We start from the raw sequence: 12,087 nt of genomic DNA, 5'->3' as shown, positions 1-12,087 counted from the left end.
TACTTCGCATTTGTTTCTAATTTAATAGAATGTCTGTGATTACAAATTTTATTATCAGCAGCACAGCAAAGGAAAAACATAAATGTCAGAATTTCATAGTATTTTCTAAGTTCTTCCTCTTCTTTAATATCTTTTGCTTTAATAACTGTGTGTATCAAGCTGTGACTCCACAAGCCTCCACAAGTTTGTGTAAAAACCTCTGATCAGTAGATCAAATCTACCTGAGAGTCATCCGAACATCAGTAGAAGTGATAAGACTAAAAAAAATGGACCTTTTTGAATAAAGGCTTTAATGTTGTTAATGTCACAAATTTGCTTAAATTTGAATGAATCCCTCATTTTAATTGTCATGAGTTGTCTTTGTTATGAGTTTTATATATATATAAATATATATAAATATATTCTTTATTTTGGCTCGGGCATACCAAAGAGGCTCACACACAGCGGATATGATTGAATAAACAAAGAAAATCCCAACAGGAACCTTAATCAATCAAATTTATTACCTTTTCACCCATTACTCCAGACACTAAATGAAGGGAGCAAGTTTATGCATAAACGATTGGAAAGAGCAAAAAGTTATGATAAAACACTACATATACTCATTTTATACAGGATAGCTTGGATCTCTAATGGTCACTTTTTTTTTCTTTAAAAAAACACCTGGTCATTTGTTTTCTATACAATCAACTGCCACAGTAACAATGAAGAACATAACTTATAATAAATAGGGCTGAATAAATATAAAATGGTTTGCCTTTACAGAACGTCTCCTTTTCGTTGGACCATGTATCATAATGTGCTTTAGTGATGCCAGTTGAGCATGAAGCGCTGAAAGAAAGATCTTCTACTGACTATAGGCACAAATGTGTTATGGATTAGACGTTTAGATTATGTCTTTCCCCAAAAAAACAAATATATGTATAAAAACTGTCACACAAATGCACAGCATGTCTAGATAAAACAGCACAGGAGAATAAATAAATACAGAATAAATCAAGAAGAAAAACTTTCTAACTGCTCAGCACCTATGCTAAGTAATGAGAGTAATGAGTGGTGTGGATGCAAGGTCAGAGGTGCACCTTTGTTCATGCACATTGTCTTATTACAGTCTTCATTGTAACCTTTTGGCTCTGTGCTATGCATAATAATGTTCAGTCTCACAGCACAAACAGAACAGACATAATGTATGTAGCAGAGTCCAAGATAAAGAAAAAGCACAAGCGAAGGTCAGCCAATAATCAAATTGATACAATTTCATTTCCCCCTTGCTTGGACAATCAGCCAAGGCATGTTTGGTGTAGCTAATGAGTAAAGGAAGCACCAATTTAGCCTGCATGTGTTAATCATAACACACTTGGCTCAAGTGCAAGAGGTTGCTAAGTGGCACTGTATGACATATCGTGTGCTGTAAAAATGAAAAAAGTACATACAAATTGAAGCCTCAAGATCAATGTTGCCAGATTGGGCAGTTTCCTGGTACGTTGGCTGGTTTTTGGTTGGATTGGGCAGGGAAAAAGTGCTTTGGTGGGTGGATAACATTTGTCATGATTTTGGCAGTTTTATAAAGAGTATAGGCTATAAAATGAATAAACTGCATTGCTTAATAATGCAGCTGAATTTTAAAAAAGGTCAGAATATCATCAGCTTAGAATATTATCATTATTTGCTTTTCTGATTGGAGCCTAAAAATGACAAAAAAAGACTTGACCTTCCATGTCAGTGACAATAAACAACAAAAAACTCAACAGTTTCATGCAGCAAAAACACATATCTGCAGGGAAGTTTCATGATTAACCTGCTCTGCAGTTTATTACTGATGTCATGGTAGTTTAATGCTGTATTAGTCAGTAGTATGGGTAAAATTCTGAACTTTAACTTTTTTCTAATACTTTTTGAGGGTTGTATTCAAATATTTTGCGGCTGGAAATATTGCAGCACAGATTAATACACAGGGGATGCCATTATTCCACCGCAATAAGTGCTCTTTATTAAACAGCAAGGCAGAAAAGCACATAGACAGCCCTGACTTCGCGGGGGGAGGTCACCACTAGCCATACACTTACTTACATACACTAGCCTTACAGCTCTCACGGTGAACACCAACCCACACTAACTAAATCCACTCCTCGACACAGAATAACTGAATAAACAAATAGCACACACCATTAACTGATAAACGATATAAACAACATTTCAGTTCCTTTTCCGGAGTCTCCCTTTTCCCAGTTCTCCTCCTGTGTCTCTCATGCTAAAGGCCATGCCTCACAAGTGTCTAGAGGCCAACATGAGCCAGTAGCAGGTCACTACAATACATAAATCTGGCAATCATGGTTAAGATAGAAGCTAGTACTGTTGTTAGCTCTGTAACATAGTCTTGTCCAATGTTTAAGGAAACGGCATATGATACTGTGCCAGAAACTTCATAAGCAAGTCTATTCAAGGTATGTTTTGAGGTAAATGTGTGATAAATTAGCCATTCAGTTTGATGCTAACTGGTTTAATATGAGCTTCCACTGCTTGTTAAGCTACATTAGCCTTGTAGCTTCAGAGCAAAAGTAAAGAAGCCAACTTCAGACACCAAACATCTTGGCTGATCGACTACATTTGGGGTAAGAGGGAAACTTGTGTAAATTCCAATATTTGGCTCAACGATCACTTTAGTTTTGTCAGTTTGATATCAGTAGCTACATCGAGCCTCCAAACGTCATTCACAATGCAAGCATGCACTATAAGAATATCTACGATACCACAAGATTGTCAAATCGGTACAAAATAAAAGGATAAACATGAACAAGCAGCAAGCATTGGCATGAACGCCGCTGTGACAGCCTGCACCCAACTACATGGTAGTTTCAGGTGTAGGCCTGGTATTTGGCCCTTGCTCCAACTCTTCCTTACCATTCTGCGCACTGGCATTCAGCCCCTCTTTGGCCAGCGACCCACCAGGGAAAAGCAGAGTCATCTGGTTGGATTTGTTCGAAGTCTGGCGCACAGTCGCAGGGCTGGCGCCTAACTGAGGTGTGAATGGTCTCTGAGACAGTGAGCTTGAGGAAGAGGCACAAGGACCCCAGCCTGGTAAATGGCCCTTCGCACTGTTAGATTCGCTGCCTCTGCTGAAGAAGCGTGGACTGGGCTGCACAGAGGCCAGTGTCTGCTGACTGCCATTCATGCAAACAGAGCTGTTGTCCATATAGGACTGGTTGGTGGGGCCCATGTGTGATCGGTAGTTGTATGACCTCCAGCCCTGTCGTCTGCGCTGATGGCACTGGCACCGCAGGATCCGGATGAAGGCCTGCTTGAACTCACGGCTATAACAGGGGTAGATGATCGGGTTCAGGCAGCTGTTGAAATAGCCTAGCCAGAAAATCACCTTGAAGAACGTCTCCGGAGGGCGCAGGTTGGCGTTGAAAGAACCTGAAAAATACAAGTAAATACCCTCATTTTCTACATCTTGATCAATTCTCATCTCCACCAATAGGTGGCAGACTTCAACTAATGAATGCTTTCTCTTTTTGCTAAACCATTTGAGGTCCTTTACTGTGCTGGTCAATCCTGCAGATCCCCGGTTTTCCTTTTTTAAAACAAATGTTTGAAGATTCTCCCAATATGTCATTGTTCAGTACAGGTTGAGATAAAACAAAAAATTAATACACTGAGGGTTATTAAAGTTACCGCAAGATACAGCCAGTGAAATGATGGCCTTCTTAAGAAAGGTCTTGTTTTCAGCTGGATTGATTATGTTTAAACTTGGTTTTTTCAACATTTCTTTTCAGCAACAGTGCATAAAAAAATTAAGAAAGAAAAAAAGAAATGTTTCTGGTTTTAGAAGTTGGAGTGCCAATATAGTAAATGTGTGTGTAGCGTGTGTGTGTGTGCATATATATATATAATTATATATATATATATATATATATATATATATATATATATATATATGTACTTTTATGTGATATTTTATTTCAAGCAATTTATGTTGGCCCATTCATCATGAAATTTTCTCACAGTGTAAACACAGTGTTATTTTTTTGGACAGCGACAATAGGTATTTGTATTCATGTTTGAAATAAAATATGTTTAACAAACAAAATTGATGTAGAAAAAAGTGTTCAGTTACATAGGTTACATAGATATTAAAGGTTATATAAAAATAAATTAATTTCTAGATATTAATATTATTAAAACACTCTAATGCAAATTGTACCCGGAGTCTTTGTCAAAGATGATGTTATTGTTTGGGATATATTTAATGCAACATGTAGCAATCATGGAGAAAAAGGAGCTTCCTAAAGAGCTCAGGGACAACATGTTAAACAACACTTAAAAGCTACAGAGCAAAGATTTCGCTACATGCTTTGATTAGTATTACAAGTCATCGAAGGAAACGTGAATAGAGCAATGTAAGAGAATTGAATCTCATCGAGTCTGGGTAGAAGACTGGCGCTTCAACAAGACAATGACCCCAAACATCCAACTAAAATAACTCAAGACTGGGTTCTAAAAAAGGGTGTGGCCTAGACAGTCTCCTGACTTGAATTCCATGGATTTTGAAATTACGAGTCTAGCAAAGGGATCCTTGTAACCTTGAGGAATTGAAGATGGTTCGGCAAGAGGAACGGGCCAAAATCATACCACAGTTCTGCAAAAAACCTAATTACTTCTTACTGTACACTGTCAGAAATAAAAGTACTGTGCAGATGTATTTTTCTTTCATTAAGGTGCAAACAACACAAACGTACACTCAAAGGTACGACAATGATTTTAATGTCCAACTGTGTCCTTTACATAAGTTTGTCCTAAGAAAAACGGTACATATTTGTACCTTTTCATAACCTTAATGTTTTAAAACAGAACAATACAATAAAAAGGTTGGAGATGAGATGGGGTGTGTGGAGTTAATACAACATAAAAATATGTCATTTCAATTGAATATGGTACAATTACGTTTCCTAACTGAAGGTACTGAAGACGTACTCTTGTACCACTCCAGTGAAGTATTGTACCATTTTTTCTTGGAGTGTATGTGTCAGAAAACAGATTTGCAACAGAGTGCTAATATTATTTGTTTTTGGTGTCTAAAAAAAGTTTTTCCTTGTCATTTTTTAAACATATCTTGGTTTATGCTTATGAATGCATTCTATTATTCACATTTATAAATACAAGGTCAAAAGATATATCATTGTTGTTGGAAAAAAGGTTTTTCAGTTTTTGACATAATTTAAAAATACCTGTTGCCCTTTACATTGTGTATAAATGTTATTATTATTGGACCAAAAGAAATGGCCCAGAATTACTTGGACAAAAAGTTTGGTTCCATTGATCTACATTGACAGTAAAGTTTGTTTTTAGCTTCTCCTGTAAAGTTACTATTATGGAGATACGATGTTTTGTTCCGACAGCAGCAATATGTGTACATTTGAAGTGGTGATATGCACTGGAAGTACTGAATAACAAAAACAAAAGTGTCTGAATACTTGTTTTCCCTCACTGTATGTATAACATGCTTTAGAAAGGGACTTCGCACACAAATGGTTTGTTGTTTTGAAGATGTTTTTTTGCAGATTGCATTCTGGATTTGTCCTCAGTAAACTGGCTGGTGAAGTAGTCTACTTCATGTAAACAGGCTTGCTGTTATACAGATGCATTGAAAACATCTGTATAACAGCAACACTAAAAACATCTAATTAACAACAAACCATTCACTGTATCTCCCACTAAACTAGCGGGTGTACTCTACTTCAGTTTATCAGCCTAGCCCACCTGATGGTTCCACATTTTATCTCTATCCTATATCCCCCAACACAAGAATGAGGAAACATCTGGTGGATTAGAAACACTAGTCTACTTCATTTAAACAGGTCTTTTCTTGTTTAGCTTTTTCAGCTCTTTTGATATTACATATTATCTTATTCTATCCCTTTGCCTAAAAAGACATTTTTAAAATCTCCTGTGGAAAAATAATGTTGCTTTTCCAATTTGTTACACTCTATTAAAAGCCATCCACAAGGGAAAGCAGTGGACGTTCCAGAAGCCGAGAAGTCTTTTGAAACAGAGAAAATCTCTCAGGTTCGATCATCTTGGATACCAAAGAGGTATTAGAAAAGGTCATGAAAATCCATCGGGCATATCCAGACTCTTCCCCGTTGCCCATCTCCGCTTTTACATTCACTAAATCCCACAGGAATTCATCACTTTGATACACATCTTCTATCTACAGCATGCTGCCCATATCGTACCCTTTTATGGCCTTTTCCAGTCTCACTGAGTTCTGGAGTTATTACTGCAGAATACTGTAAAATGCCAGTGACACTCATAGAATACTGTTTCCAGTGAAGTATAAAAAAATACTGTGCAAAACCTGCGTCCTGAAGCATTAGATGTGACATATATCATCTTTATGTCATCTTTTTCTTTTCAATTAGTGTTACCTATTTGTCCTCAGAATATCAAACTGCAACTTGGCACTTGAAGTGCTCAGACAGATTAGGGAGCTCAGAGGCGATGTCTGCTGTCCTACGACAATGAGCATCAGTTCAAGACTGAATTAAAAGCAGCTTCATTACAACACGTCAATAAGGCACAGGTGCAAGGCCTTACGTGAACTCTCCCAGTAACTGAAGTGAATCATCCTGTTAAATCAAACCTCCTTACCCTTCTCTAAATCATCCTCAAGATTCTATTGAGACTTTTCTCACCGAGAACATTGTTAATGAGGTCATTTCATTTCATTACCACCCTCCCTACCAGAGGAATTTTAGTTCCTTGCTGGACAGAATAAAGTATGACATACTGTTATCTATAAAAGTGTGAAAAAAATGTGGAGCTCAAGATGGCAGTTTCTACTGTTTTTAGCTGTGTGACATGTCGTTTTGGTCTATTTTAATAGATAATAGTATATTTACAAGTTGCTCAATGTAAGTTTGAGACGAGTCTCGAGTTTCTGGAATGCGACTCGAGTCTCAAGTCAATAGCAGAGGATTTTAGTTTTGTCTCAGTTGCACACAGTACATTGTACAAAAGTAAAAGGCACGGCTTCAAATAATGAAACCTTTATTATATATTATAGACAATTTCATTATATATTATGCAAAACCTTCAGTTTGAAAGACAGAATTGAAGTGCTACAAGGGTGAAAAGAGGCAAAACAACTGACAAAATTGTTGGTTAAATTGTAGTTTGTATACCAAGTATGCTAGCTAGCTAGCATAATACCTAATCTAGCTAAAGTTCCCTGATGAAAAAACAGCTTAGACCAGCATAGAATTCATGCCGGTCTAAGCTGTTTTTTTTGCCTGGCACTGGTTTAGCTAGTAACTGGTCATACTGGTTGACCTGTATACCAGTATCCAAAACACAACATATGCTAGTTTAGCTGGTGACCAGCTACCAGCTATGCTGGTTTGTCTAAAAGGGTTTAGTAAGTTTTAAAGGAATGTGATCTGTAATTTACCAAACCTTAAGCTAGATAAGCTGGCAACCTCAGCTAAATTAGCTATTGCAGCTAGCATACTTATTATCCAGGCTACATACTAGCCAGTTTTTTTAAGTTGTTGACAGAAGGTTTTTCTGTAATGAAAGGCTTGGTATTGAAAGTTGTACCAAACCTGACACAGCTGTTAGCTACTAGTGAATGGCATTGCAATAATGACTGTGCATGACCGTAGCAAAACTGGCGTACAAAGTAATTTCACAAGGCTTAAGTCTTGATTCAAGTTTAAGGGCAAATCCAAATCGAGCACAACTATAGTCTAAGTCAAGCCTCCATCTCTGCACCCAGCTCTTTATTTGAGATTACTTAACAACCTGATGTAGTTTGAGGCAAGTGTGTGATGACGTGGGCATGAAGTTTTTATGATATCAATTGCTGGGATATAAGCTTTCTTTACTTGTTAGCTGTTAGCCTCATAGCTCCTATGCAAAAGTAAAGAAAGAACTTCAGACCCTAAACATGTTTTGGCTGATCGACTACACTTGGGGTGCAACTGTATTCTGTGACTTTCATTTTTAAGCTATAATTTCTCAACACTTCATGTGTAAATATGGTCAATTTTCATTTGTAAAGCATTAAATCTTAGAAAACATTTTTCTTTTGTGTTATCAGAGGTCATACAGTAGATAGATATGCTAGTATTCCTTTAGAGGTTCCTGCTATTGAACATGGCTGGCTGCATTTATCTTCATGTGCCCCAGTGTGAATATTACTATTGATTTTCCAATGATTTTCACTAAGCTTTATTTTCATGAGCATCAAGTAGAACAGTGTCACAGTGAGTGGCCTTGTGATGGGGCATAACCAATAAACTACTGCCTTCAAACCTTCAGAACTACAACCTGCATAGGCCTTTGACATACTGCCTGCAAAATAACACCGCTAGGGCAGAGCACAACGGAGGACGCGCTCAAACATTATGGTAAGGACAATAATTCATATGTTCAGAGGCCTTGATGGATGAGGCCCCAATGAAACTCTTTTATCACCCCCTTATGTAATTTCTCCCTAAGAAATATGCACATTCAGTCTTCAACTAAATCATATCAGCATGGCATATGAAGACAAAGGGCACTGGACAGAGGGAATATTAACCTCCCAAAGGTCAGACACATGGAAAGTTTTCCTTCTAAAATTGTCCCTGATCATTTTACAGTCAAAATCAACTGACCCATATTATGAGTTGGCTAGCTATAGGAGAGCAGTGCATTTGGATATTAAAGTGAATATAGATAGAAGCTTCACTCCTGATCTGTTTAGGGGGGGTCATATGTGGTGGGAATGCTACCTCATCTTTATTCCCACACCTCAGCACTCTCCTAGCAGCTCAGACATGGAGCAAGCCTGGGAATGAGAGAGCCCTTAGAAGACATTGGCATTTCCTCTGCATTCCTCTAGGAGACCTCAACAAGCTTCAGGGACCTACTGGATTCCACTTGACCAACACAACACAACAAACCAGCCAGTACTGAACAGATTAAATGATGCAGACAGCCATGCAAATGGGAAATCTGTATGTAACAAGCCATGGTACTTTATCTGAATCACTCAGATGAAATCATAGTTCATTCATCATTCATATCATTCATATTCATCAGTCAGTTAGTTAGTGTTACTGTAAGGTAAACAGAAACATCTAAACACCTATGGAGCTCAGTTTTATGCATGACGATGTGCTTCAGACCACTAGTTTGCTTCACCATTCTGGGCAAAGCAAACAAACATGAATCACCCTGAAAATTTTTTACTGGCTGTTGAACTGCATTCTACAGGCCATGAAGCAATTCACTCTGTAAATTTATTTCTTCAATTAATCAAGATGCTACTTCTAGTTATTAGAGGATTATTTAAATGGGCCTTAATTGTATGACTGTATGACTATCAAAACTACCTAAAACTATATACATAAATCATTTAAACAAATAATCTGAGGTTCACTAATTGATTGTCAGGACATACATAATACTATAACTGTCTTGCCTAGTACACATCACTTTTCATAGCAGCAGTACCCTACACTGTTAGAAATAAAGGTACTATGCAGGTACATTTTTCATTCATTAAGGTACAAACAATGCAAATGCACTCTCAAAGGTACAACAGTGGTTTTAAGGTCCAAATGTTCCAGGTGAAAAGTACACATTTGTACCTTGTTATATCTTATTGTTTTAAAACAGAACAATAAAATAAAAAGTGGATTATAGCACAATTATGTTCCCTGACTACAGGTACTGAGAGTGTAGTCTTTTGCAAGAACCTATAATGAGGAATTATTCATTTTGACGAGTCTCGAGTGAAACTGGAAAGCCTAAAATAGATCATCAAATCATTTTTGTATCTCTCTATTAGGCTTAAAAATAAAATATTAAGGCACACTTATTGTAATACATTAGCTATGATTTTAAAGTCAACATTACAACTTGTATTTTTCTGTAAAACGCAAGGGGAAGCTGTTAGCAGGTTTAGATGCTGACTGAAAGAGAAAAAGAGTAAAACAAAAGAGAAGACGACTAAAGAAGTAAAAGAGCTGGAAGGTAAAGAAGTAGAAGACCATTGGAAAACAGAAGAGCAGCAGGGTAACAGAAGAATAAAGAAGTTAAAGAGTTGAAGGGGGAAAGGAGTGAAGGAGTAAAAGAGCAGAAGAAGAGGAAATGAGTAAAAGTGCAGGAATGGAAGAACTGGGAGAATAAAGAAGAACAATGAAGGAGTAGAACAGTAAAAGAAAACGTTACAGTACAAGTAGAGGAATAAAAGAGTAAAAGAGCACAGGCACTCCTTTTGGTTTTTGGAGCTGGATGGAGAAGCACCTACCAATGGGCAGCGCGAGGAAGAAGGGCAGCCAGCAGAGGATGAACATGCCCACCACAACCCCCAGAGTTTTAGCTGCTTTCTTTTCTCTGGAGAACTTCAGCAGCTTAACGGTGAGGGAGCTCCTGTTGGTTCCTTTCCCCGCTCCCCCGCACTCCTCCTGCGCCTGAGCTCCTTTACAGTGGATCCTGAGGGTGAGCTCGCTGGAGTCCATGCGCTCCTTCATCACTCCTGCTTCGAGATTCCTGGTGGTCCGTTTGGCCACGATGTAAACGCGGCAGTACATGGCCAGGATGACCGCTAAGGGGATGTAGAAGGAGCCCAGAGAGGAGAACAGCGCGTAAAAAGGCTCCTCTGTTATCGGGCAGATGGTGTCGTCATCAGACGGGGGCTCTTTCCATCCGAGTAAGGGCCCGATGGAGATGACGATGGCCAGCACCCAGACACCCAGCATGGCGAGGAGCGCGCGCTTCTCCGTCACGATGCTGGGGTACTGCAGGGGGTAGCGCACACCGATGTAACGGTCTATGGAGATCACGCACAGGCTCATGATGGACGCCGTGCAGCAGAGGACGTCCACCGCAGCCCAGATGTCGCAGAGGATCCTGCCGAACACCCAGTAGTTGAGGACTTCGAGCGTGGCGGACACGGGCAGCACGGTGGTGCCCAGCAGCAGGTCAGCCATGGCCAGGTTTATGATGAAGTAATTGGTCGGAATGCGCAAGTGCCTGTTGCACACCACGGATAGGATGACTAGGATGTTGCCCACGATTGCAAACACGATAAAAGCGCCCAGGACCATGGCCAGAGGCACTGCCCTGGCCAGGCTGAACGGGGCACTGGCTGACCCGTTTCCTGCCGTCCAGTTGGAGATGTTTGGCGGCGCGTGCGAGGGCAAGTACAGCTCCCACGAGCCGTTATTCCACAGGTCATCGATATCAGAGTTCATCTTGACAAACCTTCTCCATACCAGAGTAAGTTCTTGTGCTTTTTGCCCCCTCACACCGCTTTGGGATGTAGTTCGGTTATTTCACGTGCAGTGTTAGGCTGTTGCCACGTGTTCTAACTCCTAAGCTCATTATGAAAAGCGTCTTCTTCGCACGCGCACGACGCGTAAAACGCGCTACGCCGAAGTTCTCCATGCTCTCCTAGGTGACGCAAACGTTTGGTTCAGGTCCCTCCATTCACAAACGTCCTGTGGCTCTTTTCCTCAGCAGTGCTCTGCAGTGCTTCTGCTGTTCCAGACTGTCCCTACGCATCCCCGCTGACCACTCCTGCATTCATCCATGCGCTCGCTCTCAAGCCCCCCCTCCCTCCCTCACTCTCTCCGTCCCCTACGCCAAACTTCACTGGAGACTTCAGCCAAGCGCAAGAGGGACCACTAAGAGGGACCTTTTTTCCACAGCTTTCCACTCGGAGCGTCCATGGGCGAGGGCGCAAAATGTTGTCAGAAGGAGTCCCTCTGCTTCCCTTCCGTATGTTGTTTGGTAATCTAATACAATGCGACCTCGTGCGCGTGCCAGCGTCTGTCAGCTGCTCTATTTTTAGGGCCGTCCTGCCTTTCAGGTTGTGGACACGCGGACAATAACACGGTTGTTGCGCTGTTTTGCTGCTAACTTTGGTCCAAATGCTAGAAGTTACACAACAACCTCAGATGGCATGCTCAAAAATCAGATTTGGAGAAAATACACAGGCTTGAAAAACAAGCGGTTATTCAGAGAGTGAATCTATGGCACATTGTATCATTTCAGCTGGCTGAACATGCTTTAAAGTGCACTGAATGCATTTAA

At 39.8% G+C, this 12,087-nt stretch overlaps 1 protein-coding gene across 1 annotated transcript; it reads right to left on the bottom strand.

The window, feature by feature from the left end:
* Nucleotides 1-546: 546 nt before the first annotated feature.
* adra1ba (adrenoceptor alpha 1Ba) lies at nt 547-11,309 on the bottom strand. Its single transcript, XM_036589071.1, has 2 exons — nt 10,301-11,309; nt 547-3,417 (listed from the first exon to the last, which is right to left on the bottom strand). Exons 1-2 carry the CDS (start codon nt 11,244-11,246, stop codon nt 2,843-2,845), a joined length of 1,521 nt encoding a protein of 506 aa, XP_036444964.1. The 5' UTR covers nt 11,247-11,309; the 3' UTR covers nt 547-2,842.
* Between the last annotated feature and the right edge of the window lie 778 nt (nt 11,310-12,087).

Source organism: Colossoma macropomum, unplaced genomic scaffold, assembly GCF_904425465.1.
Source record: "Colossoma macropomum unplaced genomic scaffold, Colossoma_macropomum, whole genome shotgun sequence".
Classification (NCBI taxonomy): Eukaryota; Metazoa; Chordata; class Actinopteri; order Characiformes; family Serrasalmidae; genus Colossoma; species Colossoma macropomum.
This window is presented reverse-complemented; position numbering and strand designations above follow the sequence as displayed.

Excerpts from the sequence above, each read along its gene's own strand:
- adra1ba (XM_036589071.1), bottom strand. The coding sequence starts at position 11,246 with ATGAACTCTGATATCGATGACCTGTGGAATAACGGCTCGTGGGAGCTG. Across the intron at positions 3,418-10,300 it reads CTTCCTCGCGCTGCCCATTG|GTTCTTTCAACGCCAACCTG; the intron begins GTAGGTGCTTCT and ends TGTATTTTTCAG.